Source organism: Eubalaena glacialis, chromosome 11 (genome assembly GCF_028564815.1).
Source record: "Eubalaena glacialis isolate mEubGla1 chromosome 11, mEubGla1.1.hap2.+ XY, whole genome shotgun sequence".
NCBI lineage: Eukaryota > Metazoa > Chordata > Mammalia > Artiodactyla > Balaenidae > Eubalaena > Eubalaena glacialis.
The window spans coordinates 68,627,318-68,645,725 of NC_083726.1; the positions used below are offsets into that span (position 1 = coordinate 68,627,318).

The 18,408-nt window shown below is 31.9% G+C and overlaps 1 protein-coding gene across 1 annotated transcript in view; it reads right to left on the reverse strand.

Moving 5' to 3' along the window:
• The window catches only part of ARID2 (AT-rich interaction domain 2), a 169,178-nt gene that overhangs the window by 46,113 nt on the left and 104,657 nt on the right, over nucleotides 1-18,408 (reverse strand). Inside the window, exons 6-12 of the mRNA XM_061205258.1 lie at nucleotides 17,585-17,652; nucleotides 9,364-9,430; nucleotides 9,021-9,271; nucleotides 8,594-8,690; nucleotides 8,288-8,497; nucleotides 7,256-7,423; nucleotides 1,450-1,531 (exon numbers count right to left, since the gene is read on the reverse strand). Coding sequence (XP_061061241.1) covers nucleotides 1,450-1,531; nucleotides 7,256-7,423; nucleotides 8,288-8,497; nucleotides 8,594-8,690; nucleotides 9,021-9,271; nucleotides 9,364-9,430; nucleotides 17,585-17,652 — 943 coding nt within the window. The remainder of the gene's footprint in view (nucleotides 1-1,449; nucleotides 1,532-7,255; nucleotides 7,424-8,287; nucleotides 8,498-8,593; nucleotides 8,691-9,020; nucleotides 9,272-9,363; nucleotides 9,431-17,584; nucleotides 17,653-18,408) is intronic.

Consider the following 18,408-nt stretch of genomic DNA (forward strand, 5'->3'; position numbering starts at 1 on the left):
AAAACTCTCCCAAAGCTTTTAACTGCTTCCTAAAACAATGATACTTCCCATGCCGCACACTCCCCTTCCCCTTCAGAGACTCTATTCCTAATCAATTACAAGGTAATTCAAACTTCAGTTTGTCTTTGTCATAAAGTGACTTCACCTATAAATTGGGATTGGAGGCCTAGTTATCCTTATAGGACTCACCATATACATGACAGGCCAACCTACAGATGTTTCTTATTAACTGAATCAAATGATAATTATGATAAAATAGTTTAAAATGCTTCTCTCCTCCTCCTCCCTAGAAATGGCAGAACTATGCAACAGGGATTTATAAGACCAAGTCTATAACACACACACATTTTACGTTGGATGTGGTACATATTTTTTCCAACTTTCATAACCCTTTGAGTACTAAGCTTTCAAAAAGACCAGACACAAAAAACTTGTTTTGGTTTCAATATAGAAGATAAATATTTCCAAATATTACTGGATAAGATTCATCATACATAAAGGGTCAAGGTGTAACAATGTAGAACATGAGGAAAAAGCAAATAATTAGAGATATTACCATAAACCTGATTTAAGCAAAGTGGAAAAGTAGAGAAAATAGTCATAGGAACACAGATAACAAAGCACCAAAAATATGGAACACAGAGTGACAGGAGCATGGAATGGGAGAAAAATAATGTTAGAGAATGGGGGAAAAGGGATCAAAGGAAGAAATTTTTTAAAGTAATACATCATTGAAAAGTGATCTTACATTTCAATCTGTTAATCTTCTAAAGAATTAAAGTTGAAATTCATAAACAATGTAGAGGCAACTAGCCATGAAAAAATGAAATGGTTCTAACCAAGTCTACATTTATTATTTTCAGAAAGTGGCTGAGATGTGACCAGTCAGTCTTCTCAAGAAAATATTATTTTCAAGTTGATTATTTCAATGTAGACATACTGGCTATTCTATTATTTGATTAGTTACCCCTTACTACTCACAAAAAGGAAAAATTAACTAGCAATGAATGAGAAGCTTTGCTTTTGCTCAAAAAGAGGGACATTTAACAACAAAATCTGGTTCTATTTTCTTAAAGTCAGTCCAATTCAGTTTTAATAAAACGTTAATTTAAGAAAAAAAATTCTATAATCTGTGAAACCTTATTTTCTACAAAGCCAATGATAACTTTTTAACACAAATTTTACTTGAAAAGGAGTGGTATAATTTAATGAAATTCTAGTCAAAGACTATTTTAACTCTGAAAATTCTGATAAATATTTTTTTTTCAAACTATTCCAAAATACAGGTGAAGTGATTTTACATTGCCCTTTCTTTGTATAAATGATATCCTACCTAACTAAAAAGAAATACAGACTAAAACATTCTGGATGACTGCTGAAATACATTTCCTTTTCTCATTTGCTTTATTCTTCCCAAGGATAAAGCCTTAATAGAAATAAACCACTTACCACTGACAAGCAAACTTCTCACTATCTATTTCCACTATTCCTGGAGGTGGAGCAACATGCTGTGCTACAACTGCTCTGGAAGCTAAAGAAAAAAATACATTAGCTACATCATTTTTTAAAACTATATGCCATACTTAGTTCATGGATACTGAACCAATTAATACTGACAATGAATACCTTTTAAAAAGGTGTATAAACATACTGAAAATATACAAATTTGAGAAAGAAACTTATAATGGAGCACATATTATACCAGGCACTATCTTAGATGCTTCATACAAACTATTTTTTTAACCTCGCAATCATTTGAATAATAACAATAATATGGATTATTTCACTAATATAAACTCTATTTTTCCCACCGTCAGACACTGAGTTTTAACTTTATCTATATTATCTTTCTTAATTCTGTGAGGTGGGAACCTGAGACTCAAAGTGATTAAAATAACTAGGCGAAGGTCACACAGCACAACACATCAATAAATAAGCATCTCTCAGTTTAGTTACAGAAGCAGATTGCGTCACAAATAATTTCACTTCTGAATTTAAAAGATTAACATTAACTCTATAAGTGGCATATATAAAATTTCTGGATATGATGAACAAACAGCTAACTTCTATGTTGGAACTAATGAAAACAAGAAAAATACGAGATAATATAAACTTAGTCATATTACAATAAGTTTAAAATAAAATATGAATCTTACATATTTATAGATAAAAATTATACTGTTTCACCATTGACTCAGCATTATTAATTTATACTTTTTAAACCTACAAAATGTACCTACTTTTTTTCAGGTGACATTTTAGCAAAACTTCTCAGAACCCTCAAAAAAAACAAATGAATTTCTAAATTACTGGAACTAGAGGAGCCCCACAGCTCGGCCCAATCTGTGAATGATCTGAAGCAATCGTGACCTTTGTCTGATGAGACCCCAGGCTTCCACTGGGATACAGCTAACAGCAGCCGGCCAGTTGTAAATATTTATTCTGTATTAAGCCATTTATATTTATGTGATTTGTTTTAATCTTATATATAGTTCTAAATTTAACTGTCCCCATTTTGCAAATGAAAAAATTAAAGCTCAGAAATTAAGTTCACAAAGGAACATGTGATGGAAATAGCAGAGCTGGAGATAGGGTGTAGCTGGAAAGCCTTCTTTTAGGGGTGCTGAATTTGAATTCAGGTCTGTCACATTTCAGAAGCCATATTGTGATATTCTGCTTCTTAACAGAACATAATAATTAGAACCAAAATTATTTTCCTTGGGCAACCCCAGCCTATCGTTTTTCTTCTCTAACTTGATGACACTGTTACAGAAAATACCCTTCTACAGCCTAAACCTATGTAGAAATCTTCTTCCCTTTTCTTCATCAATTATACTCTGAGAGTATACCCTACTCTGACTGAAATCTGAATCAATTAACAACCAATTGCAGGAAACATTAGAAACTATGTTGAAATTATGAGAAACTTTATAAACAATGCATAAAGAAGAATGATACAGCCTCAATTAAAAGCATAAACCGGAAATGTATAATTACTATAAAAGTGGCTACAAAATGAAAAGCACTGTCCTCAGGATACATGAAGACATTCCAAAGGATACAAAGGCACTTATACTTTAAGAGGAATCAATGTTCAGATACTCAAAGTTTTGTATATATTCCCTCCTAAAACTGCTTTGCCTGAAAACATGACCTCCTCTTTGATGACTGCTCTTTAACCACCTTGGAATAGGAAGTCTTAACTCTCACCCATCCTTTAGAGCACTGTAAGATACAGTTAAATGCATGACTCTGGAGCCAGAGAGACTGGCTCTAAAGTTCCATCACTCACTAGCTGGGAAAGCTACCTAACTTCTCTGACTATAAAATGGGGAAAAGTAACAATACATTGACCTCACAGATCGTCATGAGGATTAGAGGAGTTTATATGTAAGTCACTTAAAACAATGCCTGGCACATAGTAAGTGCTACTATGTTAGCTACAATGATGATGATGATGGTGTAAAAACCTCTGGAATACCAAAGGGAGAAGTGGAAATATTAGTGTCCACAAAACTTCTTTAAACCAAGATATTAGGGTAGGGCTTCTGGTCTATCCCAGTGTTTTATATATTATAGTTAAGGGCAATGTAGGGCATTAGAAATTGGGTATTCTGGCCCTTTGGTGTGTTCTGAATTCAGATATATTATAAAGTGATGACAATTTTTGCTTAATGTCCTTTCCTCCTCTATCCCTCAATTACTATCAAAGAGTGCATTACTTTTGAGACAATCTGGTGTAAGTAAAGCATTCAGAATATTTTAAAGTAATATTGAAGGTGGTGGCATTTTATTTCATTCACATGACAAACTCATGACAAGTTTAACTATCTCAGAATTCTGAAATAAGGAAGGTATCATAGGAACACAAAGTAACATGTTTTCTTGGATTGAAAAATAAGGTTGGACTTTTTCTAAATAACAAATTGAGGCAAGACACTTTTGATAATAAAGACTAACTTTAACAGTTAGATTATGTGGCAGACATTTTTCATAATTGAATGAGGTAGATCTCCAGTGCCAAGACTTTGATAAAAATGTATTCATGCACATGATAAAAAGCACTTTATCAAAAAACACTGTAGTCTTGAAATGAACACTATGTAAATTTTCCTAACCCAGTGGTCCTCAAAGTATAGTGTCCTGACCTGAAGCATCAGCATCTCATGGGAACTTGTTAGAAATGAAAATTCTCCGATCCACCTGAATCAGAAATTCAGGGTATGGAGCCCAGAAATCAGCACTTAAGCCCACTGGGTGACTCCGATGCACCGTAAAGTTTGAGAACCACTGTGCTAACACTTCCTCAATATATTAGGTTAAACAAGGTACATCCAAGTAAAAGAGTAGCAACTTATAATTTACAGTCATATCTTGTTAATATCTTTTTGATGTATTTTCAATAAACTTAAAAATAAGTATCTATAATGACTGGGCAACAAATAATTTTACAAGTCAAGTACTGTTAATTCTTTGATTTCAACCAAAACAAAGGAGAACTCAAATTGTCAGAAGATCATTAAATATAATTTTAATCATTTTTAGATAATTATGAAGAAATTTAAAGAATTTTAAGTTCTACCCTCATCTATTTATTGATGTGAACTAGATTTCCAACTTAAATCTATAAAAAGGAAAAACAGAGATAAAATTAATGCTGAACCCAATTTTATTCTAGCAATAAAAAATATTCATTCAGAGACACACTAGAGTAATACTTTCCAGAGAACAAGGGGAAAAATGTCTTGTCTATCTCATTAAGAGATGTACTTCCAATAATTGTATCTTTTATTTAATAATTATTTACAAAAATCTGTAATATATTTACTATTGATTTATGTACTATTTATTACTAAAACTTGTAACAATAAAATAAATTTTTAAACACTTAGAGCTTTATAACAGAAGCCTGAAAAAGTTTAAATTAAAATGTCTATGTAAGCATTGATAGGGTGGTGGATATGAGTTCAAGGAGAAAGAGGGATAGTATAAAATTTCTAATATTACGAGTTTGTGTTATTTTTTAAATGGATGGTGGTAAGCATCAATATTCCACTGGATACAAAAAGTGTTGTAACTTTTATTTTAAAATATCAATTTAATATACACAAAAACATATTATTTGCACCTATTTAAATTATGATAAAGAAATTTAGATGTCAACCTAAAAATGGGTGAAAGGTCATGCAAGTTTTCATAGTGATGAGCAGAAGTGAGCAAAAAGTTTGAAGATGACCATTTCATTAGAAAGCAGTATTAAACAAACTATGGGGGGAAAAGCCAAACTATAAGTGTTAACTAATCAAACAATTCAGAGTTGTCATTCATGATGAGCAAGTAATAAAGTGCTCACCAGCTCAAAAATGAACTCTTTTAGGTTCTTAGAGGCCTATTCAAACCTCTATCAATGACTTACTACTACGCAAGCAAGCCACAACTCTCAATATTTAATTTTATCCATTTGCCAATGAGGATCAACTCTTAGTTTGGGGGATGGGTTCATTTGTTAAGGTCACAGGTCAGCAATAAGGCAAAAAATAGTAGTTTTCGTCAAAAGTACCTTTGAATATTCTTCAAATGACCCATTATAGTTCAATGTCTCACTGATAATCTATTAATTCCACTCTTTGTTGAACACAGTTTCTCTATGGCCCTCAATTAACTTAATCTTTTAAATTAATTCAAAAGTTTCTCCTTTAAGAGTAAAAGCATACCTCCATTACCCACTTAACTGGCAGTATGAACTGTTTCATTTCCTTTTCAAGGTTGAGAAACTATTAATTTCTGATCATCGATTCTCCAATATGTATTGGGCTCTTTAACATCTATTGCCTATGGGTGAAAGCTCACTGAATAGATCAGCAGTCAAAATTACCTACTTATTTCATGCTTTCTATTACTGTCCAGTTCTGTTAGTTGAATTCAAGTAAGTTAAATGCACATACGATACAACTCTACCATATACTGCAGAAAGACATAATGGAAATCAATGAGATATGTGATACATATTACATATTTTGTGTAAATAGAGTATACAATTTTCATAATATTAAATGAGAGGAGAACAAGACAGCTGGAGAGAGATGACGAGAGTCTGAATTGAGGCATAAGTACTGGCAATCAAAAAGGCCAGACAGAGTATTTAGGAAGACTCAACAAGATTTGGTGATTAAATGAATGTGGTAGTTAAAGATTAAGGATAATGAGATTTTTGTTTTAAGGATAGTGGGAGAGGTTGAGAAAGATCTAAATGTATTTCTAGGCTGAAGAAGCAAGTAAAGAAAAAGAGGTTTAAGATATGGGAATGAGTAGCTGGGAAAGACTGATATTCAGAGTACAGATTCAGAAGTAGTTAACATCTCTTCCTGACACAAGGGGAAGTTGAAGGAGAATGAGTTCAGATGCTAATAAGTTTGTAAGGGAAGGGGGAAGAAGCTGAAGAAATTCATGCCACACAGCTCCCAGAGTAACTACAAAGTGTTAAGATCAACTGAGAAAGTGAGCATCCTCCATTAAAAAACAAGGAAAGAGAAATGTCTTGGGAATGGTAAGAGAGCAGGTGAGGTGAAAGATGGATTGTTTTTGTTAGGACAAATGAAGGTGGAGAACAAAAAGGCTGAGAGTGCTAAAATATAAAAATCATAACTCATAATGAGCCAGGAGAAAGAAGTCCAACAGCTGAAGGACAGGTCTGAATTCTAATTAAAGATATTTGAATTAAATAGAATTGACCCATGGGATCCTAGGAAGGGTGCACAAGTACAGGTATATACACATGTATTAGCATTTGTATACACATGCACACATGTCTGATCCTACCGATTCTGTGGTGCTTGGTCCAAGATTTAGAAATAATAGGGGTATTATACTTATGTATTCTGATGACCACCTGAGAGAATTATAAGGCAGCATATGATTAACCAATTCCTGGTCTATCAATTTCCAACGACTGAAATCACAAACCCATTAGGGCACTTAATACTCTCACAGTTGTGAACAATATCTAGCCCCTCACACTGCTCTAAATCCTTCTCAGCCTCATTTCTCTATTATACTATTCCTCCTCTGTGCTCACGTTGATCCTGCTCCTCCTGGAACGTATAGTAGCTAAGAAAGTAAAGTACATACTCAATTCTCATTTAGCCTACTCTACTGTAAAATATCAGTTCCCTGTACTGCATATTTAAATTTATCTGTAGTATTAAATCTGACATACCAATAACCACACTGAAAAAGATTATACAAAAACACTAACCTGGGGCAGATGCTACATGGGTCTGGGTTTGGACTTGCTCTACAGCTTGTGGCCTAATTTCAGATAAAATTTGATGACTGGAACTTGGATGTTCTACGAGTTTTACTGCAGCCAGTGCATCGGGGCCAAACATCTGAATATCCATGGAAACCAGACACACTAACATGTCTAAAATAAAAACCAACAGTTATTAGTCAATAATACTGTAAAACAATGACATCGCTGAAAAACACATGCTATACATATATAAAACGCTGCTTCTCAAATGCCAGTCTGTGAATCATTGTACATCAGAATTATCTGTGGATCCTTAAAAAAGATTTTTAGGCTCAATCTCTGAAGACTGATTTAGAAGCTCTGGAGTGGCTGTTAGGTATCTTCATTTTTAAAAAACTTCCCAAGTGATTCTGATGTGTAGTCAGATTTAGGAACCACTGATATGGAAAGTACATCTTAATTTCTCAACAATAATACTTTTCAAGCCAAATCTTTATTAACTCTGATTTTAATATTTATACCAAAGAAAGAAATCATCTGAATCACTGAGTAAAATGTTAACATGACATGTTTTAGTAAGTGTGTTTAAAACTGACGACCCACTAAGAAGGTGAGTTCATTGATTTTGAGGATAATACCACTACTAGCATTTCTAGGAAGAGAAGGAAGCTTGTTCCACTCAGCTTTAGTTGCTTAATAGTAGCAGCTGACCACTTGAAACAGATGGACCTGCCCCCCAGAGTCAGACATAGCCATCTTGTTGATTTCAAATTTAATATATAGTAATAGAAATAGAGAGAAGAAGTAAAGATTACTGATAGCCACATGCATCCTGGTCTCTACATAATAGAAGTTTCTTGCTTATCTAAAATAGGCAGAAAGTATAACACAAACAAGCGTGTCTGAAAGGGTAATGACTCCTCAAAATAAACAGTAAACCCCAAATATCAATTGTGATTTTTTACAGCAACCACATTAAATATTTTTTCCTTAATAAAGAAAATAACTTAAATGCTTTTTGTGGTTTAGTCTTACCTATGCTCTTTTCTACTTTTGCAATTTTTGTGCAAGCTACATCTCCCATTTCTGTGAGCATATATAGCACCTCAAGTGTTGAGATTACGAGCAGCACATCAGGTAAAGTGAGATGACAAATGATCTCTCTGTATGAGTCCTGATCGACATATTCACAAATCAAAACACCATTATCCTCTGCTTTGCAAAGATTTCCCAAAATTTCCATGCCTGAAAAGCATACACACACAAACATGTATTTGTCTTTTAAAAGATGATAAAAAGCTTGTGTACTTTAGACAATGAGAAACTTAAGTGAGCGCTTACCCCTCATCTTTAAAAATCTATCCCTTGACATTAGGCATTTTGTAACAGTATGAAACATCAGATGAGTAGTTTTGAAATCAACAGGATCCAATAAAAGCTGGAAAAAAAAAAAGGACACTACTGTTTAGGTAGGCTTCTTCTAATTTAGATCCAAATGTATATTTCAAATTTAATAAAAATGAGCAGAACAATGTTACGTAACTTTAAAAAATGTAATTACTGTGAGAATAGCCATCAATGAATCTGGAGCATCATTTCAAATATTTCTTTTTTTCCACAAAAGTGTGTAATACCTTTAGGCAAAAACTATATGTAAGCATTTAATATTCTATAATTATGGCAAATATAATAATCCCACATCCTAAAATTTTAAAGTAAATATTGTGCTAACTATAAAAACTGTTTTAAGCTACTGTCACATGCTTACCTCAGCTGCAATATTTCCTAATGTGTCAAGGCCTAATTGCCTTAGAGAAATAAAATGACTATGTGCAGAAAGTAATAGGAAACGGAGACAGGTACGATTAGCTGCCAAGAGCTTAACATTGCCCTCCTCAAAGGAAAGATTTCGCAAAATCACTGCAATCTGAAGTACCCGTTGTCCTTCAATATCATTAATGCCCAGCTTTCGAGGTGGATGAAATAAAGATTCCCAAATCCATTCTCCTGATGTACCTTCTACAAGAGAAGAAAACATATTTTACTTAAACTGATATTTCACTTATTATTGATATTTCAAACTTATTTAAAATATTTTCTCATTGACTTACCATGAGACTTGTTTCTGTCAGAAATGAGGTCACGTACTTCATTATCATCAACAATGTCTTTCCAAAACTGTAATGAGAAATTATTACACTTAATTCTGACAATTTGAAATAACTATTCTATTACTTTAAAAATAGTCACACATACTATAAAACTATAATAGTTCTACTATTTTTAGTTCAAATAGATATCATTGTATTCTATGTATTTAGTTCTTTGACACAAATGCTAGATTTTTCTATAGTTCAAAGGTGTCATCTTGGCCTGGGGCCCACAGATCCCTAAAAGGTCTGTGAAAAATATAGGGCATCTATGAGCATGAGTGAGGAGAAAAAAATGACATCTTCATGTTCATTAACCTCTAACTAAAATTTAGCATTTCCTTAGCATTTTCTTCAACTCTGAATGTTAGAAAATGAACCACAGTAGTAATAGCAGAACCTCTGACACTGTCACCAATATGAATCAGATATTTTCAGATCACTTTATAGCTATGGAAAATATCTAGAAATAGTGTTTATGCTCATCAGTACTTAAAAATTATGATAGTCATTAATCCCATTAGTAAACTGCATACAGTCACAGTATTCCTATTTACAGACTCCTGAGACATAGCTGGCTAGCTACTGAGTAAATCTACATCTAGAAGAAAATCAAACAGCAAGTGGTGAAGTATTTGTGTTCACAAATTTGTAACCCAGATATTTAGGTTTCCTTTCCAGTATTCCATATCAACAAACTGTTTTTTGACCTGTAAGAGAAAGGAAATGAATCGAAATCCACTGCTTAATCTTTTTCAAGCTAAGAAACAAATGCCTATATATTAATATGTCTATACAAAACGAACGTTAATTTTAACTTTTCTATGCCATTTTATCTTGTTACTTCCCTACTAATGAAGAAGCACATGGGCCATTAGTTCACTGTTTATTTCTAAACATTCTGATGTATATTTCTGAATGATTGTATATGATTGTATTTTAGTTTTGGGAATTAAAGTTCCTTTGCATTTAAAGTTACTGATCTGAGAAAAGGTCCACCACCAAAATGACTCACTGCAAAAAAACTCATGATAAAAAATGTTTGGTAACAATAAAAAAGAACTAGGCATATGAAGGAATAAGACAATGTTCAATAACCAAGGAAAAAGGGCCACAGGAAATTCAAATAATAAAGATATCAGAGTGGAATTTTAAATGATCATGGAAAATAAACAAAGAAATAGAAGATAAAATCGAAAAGTTTGGCATGTAAGTAGAAACTATAAGAAATAGCTAAATAAAAATTCTAGAACTGAAAATAAGAACTCAATGGACAGATTTAACAAAGGATTAGATTCAACTCAAGAAAGAATTAGTGATTGGAAGAGACGGCAGAAAAAAATACCAAGTTAGAAGCATAAAGAGACAAAAGGATGAACAGAATAAAAGCATTCAAGACACATACAGTGAAAAGTTCTAACATAAAATTAATTGGAGTTCCGGAGGAAAGATAGAAAGAATGGGCAAAAACAATATTTGAAAAGACAGGGTCGAGAATTTTCTAAATCAATTGAAAGATGCCACACCATAGATTTAAGAAGCACTCCAAACTCCAAGAAAAGATAAATAAAATGTGTAGGAACATCATAATAAAATTCCTGAAAAGCAAAGACAAAGAAAAATCTTAAATGCAAAGGTGGAAAAAGGGACAGATAACCTTGAAAAAGACAACTAAAATTACAGGAAACTTTGTAAAAGAAATAATGGAAGCCAGAGGACAATGGGATATTTTCAAAGTGATGGAAGAAAATATCTGCCACAGTAGAATCTTTACACAGTGAAATTGCTCTTCAAGAATAAAACTGAAATAAAGACATTTTCTGACAAATGAAAACTGAGAAAAATATCATCTGCAAGCCTGCACGGGGGGAAAAAAATGCATAAAAAGGTAGATGTGATTTAAATCAAAATAAATGCTGAATAAATAAAATACTACAAAAAGTCTTACGGGTAAAAATATATATAAAATTAAAATCTATGAAAAATGCTTGGAAGAAAATTTTGCTCAGGCCATAACGGTACTGCAGTAGTCATCCCATCATAAACCAATATATATAAAACAATTGCTTTCACAGACTGGACAAGAGTAATGCAAAACCGTAATCACTGAAACATGGGAAGCAAATGAGGTGAGCTCAGTGACTGCCCCATATCTTTACATAAACACTCTTTCTAGACAACGATACAGAGACAATAAACCCAAGAGGTCATAGCAATTACTAAACTGAGAAGACATTATATATATGTATGTATGTATATTCTCTCTCTCTATATATATATATGTATATATACCCAGCTAATTCAGGTCCAAAAAAGACCATACCTTAGGAATAAAGATAAACTAGTCCTGTATTCATCATAATAAAACTTAAAAACAACTATCCATATATTAATTAAAAGCATGCCAGAACAATGTGCAACATTCTTGGAAGACACCAAAAAACAGACACTAAATAATGTAATAGTCCCAATACCTATATCTAATAAAAAATTACTAGATGTACAAAGGAAGTGGGAAACATGACTCATAACTAAGGCAAAAATCAGTTTCAACAAAAAAAGACCCAGAAACAATAAAAATAGTGAAACTAGCAGACAAGAACATTAAAACAACTATTATTAAATATGCTGAAGGATTTAAAGGAAAATATGAACATAATTAAGATGAATGTGGGACAATATAAAAGAAAATCAAATGGAATTTCTAGAGCTGAACAACATAATATCTGAAATTAAAAAATATGACTAGATGGGCTTAATTGGAAAAGAGAAAATAAAGACATAACAATAGAAACTATTCACAATGAAGTACACAGAAAACAAAAAGGTCTAAAAACAATTAACAGAGCCACAGTGGCCTGCAGAACAGTTCCAGAAAAGCAGGAGGGGAAACGAAAAATTTTTGAAGAAATAACTGAGAAAAACTTCCCAAATTTCATGAAAAATACCAAACCAAGAAGCTAAATAAACCCCAAGCAAAACAAAACTAACTAACTAAATAAATATAAAAACCACAACAAGGCACATTAAAAAAATCAATGACAAAGAGAACACCTTAAAAGCAGTCAGATAAAACATATCACAAAAGGAAGAACAATAAGAATGAAACTAACTTATTGTCAGTAATAACGCAAACAAGACGGAAATGAAATGTTACCTTTAAAATGCTCAACAAGTATAAATGGTCTGAATGCATTAATGAAAAGGAAGAAATTGTACACTGAAAGGCACACTGAAGGAAGCAGGAGAAGAAAGCCTCAACTATAAGCCATGTATAAGAAACACTATATATAAAACTACAGATGAAAAGCACAGTGATGGAAAAAGATATATGATGAAAACATTAACCATAAAAATGCTGATGTTGATAAATAATATCAGACAAGAGACTTCAGGATAAGGGAAATTACCAGAAGTCAGAGAGAATAATTCATAATGACAAATAAAATCATCAAGAAAATATAATAATCCTAAATGTACATGCCACTAATAATTGAGGTTCAAAACACATGAAGCAAAAACTGACAGAACTGACAGGGGATACAGACATTCATAATTATAGTTGATAATTCCAACATTCATCTCTCAAGAAATCACAGACCAATTATATAGAAAAGCATTAATGATACAGAAATCTTGAACAACACTGTCAATGATATCGATTTAATTGTTATCAACAAATATTACATCCAACAATAGTACAACAAACATTCTTTTCAAGTGTGCATAAAACACTCACCAGAAAGACCATATGCTGAGCCATAAAACAAGTCTTGATAAGTTTAAAAAAGATTTAAGTCATATAGAATATGTTCTCTGACAAAAATGGAATGTGATTAAAAATCAGTAATAATAATAATTATGAAAGTAAATAATAATAAAAGCTAGTTTGAAAACAGTCAGAAATTAAACAGCTTACTTCTATATAACCCATGAATCAAAGAAGAAATCACAAGGAAAATGAGAAATACCTTGAACTAAATGATAATGAAAACATAACAAAAATTGTGGGAAACGGCTAACGCAGTTTATAGAGGGAATTTATAGCAATATATGCTGATATAAGACAGGAAAAAAAGTTTAAAACCACTGGTCTAAGATTATATTTAAGAGACCTGAAAAAGAGCAATAATGCACAACAAAAGTAGTATATAAATCAAAAAATGAGAAAACAGAGATGGAGTTGTTCTATTGTCCCTGCAATTATCTAAGAAGAGGTAAAAGTACTAACTTATTAAACTAGTAAGGATTAAAATATAATCTCTAATATGATCAATGAGAAAACAGAAAAAGTGTATGTAAAAACTAAGTGGGCAGAAAACTGAATAATAAACAATATTCAGTCAAATCAATTCAAAAAGGTAAGAAAGGAGAAGGAAAGAAAACAAACCTGAACAGGCAGGACATATAGAAACCAATTCAGAACATGGTAAATTTAAATATAATTATATCAAAATTACACTTAATGTAAATGGAATAAATGCACTAATTTAAAAACAAAGTTTTACACACAGGAAAAAAAAAGCTGAAATATATGTTATTTACAAAAAAAAAAATTCACCTAAAATATAAGGATAAAAAAGATTGAAAGTAAAATATGAACTATATAAACACCAACCAAATGGAAGCTGATATAGTTATATTGATATCAGACCAAAAAAAAAAAAAGAATAAAGGAGACTTAAAGGTAAAAAGGATGCTTTATAATATGTTCAATTAACCAGAAAGATGTAACAACTATACCTGTGTGCACTAAATAGTCCATTCTCAAAATATAAAAACACAATTATTATAGAACTATAATGATAAGCTGAAAGAAACACATCCTCACTCAAACTGGGTGCTTTTAACATATCTCTCTTCATAAATGAAGAAATAAACAGCTGAAAAAGCCAGTACTTGTGAACTGGTTCATCTGTACCGTTTTTCTAGACTCCACATATATGCGTTAATATGAGATATTTGTTTTTCTTTTTCTGACTTACTTCACTCTGTATGACAGTCAGTTTGCAAGGCAGAAATAGAGACACAGATGTAGAGAACAAATGTATGGACACCAAGTGGGGAAAGCGGGGGAGGGGGGAAGGGGGATGAACTGGGAGATTGGGATTGACATATATACACTAATACGTGTAAAATAGATAACTAATAAGAACCTGCTGTATAGCACAAGGAACTCTACTTCACTTCGCTGTACAGTAGGAACTAACACAACACTGTAAAACAACTATACCCCAATTAAAAAAAAAAAAAAAAGAGCCAGTACTGATGTGGAACTATTAAGTATCATGATTAACTGTGTTGTTATAATTTGAAAAGATACATGCACCCCAATGTTCATTGCAGCAGTATTTACGATAGCCAAGACATGAAAGCAACCTAAATGACCACTGACAGAGGAATGGATAAAGAAGATGTGGTACATATATATAATGGAATATTACTCAGCCATAAAAAAGAACGAAATAATGCCATTTGCAGCAACATGATGGACCTAGAGATCATCATACTAAGTGCAGTAAGTCAGAGAAAGATAAATATCATATGATATCGCTTATATGTGGTATCTAAAAAAAATGGTACAAACGAACTTATTTACAAAACAGAAATAGAGTCACAGATGTAGAAAACAAGCTTATGGTTACCAAAATCAAGAGCGGGGGAGGGGAGTATAAATTAGGAGATTGGGATTAACATATACACACTATTATATATAAAATAGATAACTAAAAAGGACCTACTGAATAGCACAGAGAACTCTACTCAATATTCTGTAATAACCTATATGGGAAAATAATCTAAAAAAGAATGGATATATGTATATGTATAAAAGATTCACTTTGCTGTATACCTGAAACTAACACAACATTGTATATCAACTATACTCCAATAAAAAATTTTTTAAAAAATGATTACCTGTGTTGGCTTAACTGACATATATAGAAACTTACACCCAACAACTTCAGAATACAGGCATACCTTGAAGATATTGCAGGTTCAGTTCCAGACCACCGCAATAAAGTGAACATCGTAATAAAGTGAGTCAGCACAAATTTGGTTTCCCAGTGCATATAAAAGTTATGTTTATACTACACTGTAGTCTATGAAGTGTGCAACAGCATTATGCCTAAAAAAACAGTGTACATACCTTGAAAAGGAAATACTTTATTGCTAAAACAGTGGTAACCATCATCTGAACCTTCAGTGAGTCACAGTAGTAAAATCAAAGATCACTGATCACAGATGACCAAAACAAATATAATAATAATAAAATAATAATGAAAAAGTTTGAAATATTGAGAGAATTACCAAAATGGGACACAGAGACATGAAAGGAGTAAATGCTGTTGGAAAAATGGCACTGATAAACTTGCTCAACGTAGGGTTGCCACAAACCTTAAAGTTGTAAAAATGTATCTGCGAAGCACAATAAAGTGAAGGGCAATAAAACAAGATATGCCTGTATATATTATTTTCAAATACACATGGAGTGCTTATAAAATCTGATCAATGCTAAGCTACCAAATAAAGGGTGAAAACATTTCAAAGGTTTAAAATTATACAGAGTATGTTTCTCTGAACATACTGAAATTCAGTTAGATATTAAGAAGAAAAGGAAACTGGAAAATTTTTCATATGTTTTTGGAAATTAAGAAAATTCCCTTCTAAATAATCCATGTTTCAGAGAGAAAATCATAATGGAAATAAGAAGATATTTTAAAATGAGTTATAATAAAAACATGAAATATCAAAATTGGAAGTATAGAGTTAAATGTGTGCTTGGATGGAATTTTATGGCTTCAAATGTATATATTAGAAAAAATAAAAACAAAAATCAATAACTGTAAGTGCCAGCTCAAGAAATTAGAAAAAGTTAAGAAACTTAAACCCAAAGAATACAGTATGAGAATAAAATATAAATAGCAGAAATTAGTGAAAACACACAACAGAGGTGATCATCTATTCATCTTCAACATACTGGTGTCTTCTTGATTTCATGTGATTAGTGATTATACTGACAAACTCATTCCCCATTGTGATTGCATGTGTTACTTTAGTGCACTTTTTTGTGCATCTTACATTTTACGCACCAGTTTTCTGGAGTCATAGAAATTATCTGCTTAACTACAATCAAGAGACTTGGCTTTTAGTGGGTGGGGTAAGGACAGAATATAGAACTTTGGTGAGCTTGTAAAGCTGGGAATTAAAAATGCAACTCCATATCATGGTGAGAAATTTGAAGGTATAATATCCTCGAAGAAAGGGAGACAAAAGGGACTGACTGTCTCTGCTTGAGCTTTCAGTTAAAAACAATCCATGATATATTCACCACTAGACTGCTCCACATCTCCCATGGATTTGTTTTTACCATCAGAGTAATCAGAAAAATCTCCAATAAAAAAATTAATATAAAGTCATTCTGATCAGTATTTCCTTTCAAGTGACTGGCAAAAGCAACACAGAATTGAAGAAAAACTCTCCAACCAATCTGTACAAAAATCCTACAGAAAGAAATCTGCTGAAATTTATAAACCAACATTATAAAACACAAAGGAATAATCCACCAAGTCAGAATCAGCAGAATTAGAGTTGCAGGAGGCTTAGACATTAGCATTATCAGATATGTGTTTGTATATGTACATATCTTTAAGCATTCATTTATATTTTACATATAAAATATATGATATATTCATGTTTATATATCATATATTTAATTCATATATAATTTAATTATATTAATAAAAAGATATTTTAAATATATATTTTAAAAATTATAAAAGTATAAAAGGAGAAGATCAAAAAGGGAAAATTTGAAAAAATACAATGAGAATTTCTAGAAATTAAAACAGTCACTAAAATAAAACTTAACAAACAAATCAAGTGGCATATTAGACACAGCTGAAGAGTGATTAAGTGAAATGAAAAAGAATCCTAAGGAAATTACCAGGACTGCTACTCACAGTCAGGGTAGCAGACTTTTGATTTACTGTTTTTGTTACAGATTTATCATTCTCAGAAATCTATGTATGATAAATAAAAACTTTACTTCTGTTTATTAGCTATTCTAAACAATTTTTTACTCAAGTTAATCACAATTTGTATATAAAATAAGCAACCATTGACCCTTGGCCCTTGGCTACATGTAATTCAATGGTTCAATATTTTAATTTACGTGAATTACCTTAACAAAATCTCTATCAGTCTTCTCCTTCCATTCTTCTCCAAATACAGTAGAAAAGGATCCTAAAGCTAAAAGAATAATAGTGTATTCAGTAAAATGAAATTATTTCTTTCACTTAGTTCCTTAATAGGTAGGTTTGGAAAAACAGTAAAACTACATTTTAGGATACCTTGTTCATTAAAAATTGTTTCATAATAAATGATAGAAAGTCATGATAATTTCTTTTGAAATACTGTTTTTTAAATTATAGAATTTAAAGAAAGTTTATGTCACTACAATCTAAAAATACACAACTCACTTTCATAATAGTTATACAGACAATAAGAAAAAAATGAGGGTACTGTAATAGTTACTCTGAATTAGTTTTCATTTGTAGAAGAGAAACATATTAAAAAGTCAAACTGATGCTACTGCTATTAGATTGCCAAACTGTTATAACTTTAAATCTTTGTATTCATTTCAAAAATAATTATGTAATTCATATTTGAAATATTAATGGACACGGCATTCTTTGGGAGTAATTCCCACAATGAAACCTCCTTTAGGAAACATTCTCCGCTATAGCTTGTTTGTATTTCTTGATAAAGTTGTCAGGAGCAAAGTCAAACCATCTATTTTCAAAAGCTTCTTAATAACACCCTGCCCCACACCGGACAACAGAGGTTAAGGTATATAGATACATATCGCTTCTCTCTCCTCTGCGTTGCTAACTCATTTTGTCAGTTACAGGACCAGACAGTAAAGTCATATAATACAGATGTCTAAGCTGTGACACAATAGGCATCTACCTTTAAAAATTAGGTTAAGTACTTTCATCAACTACC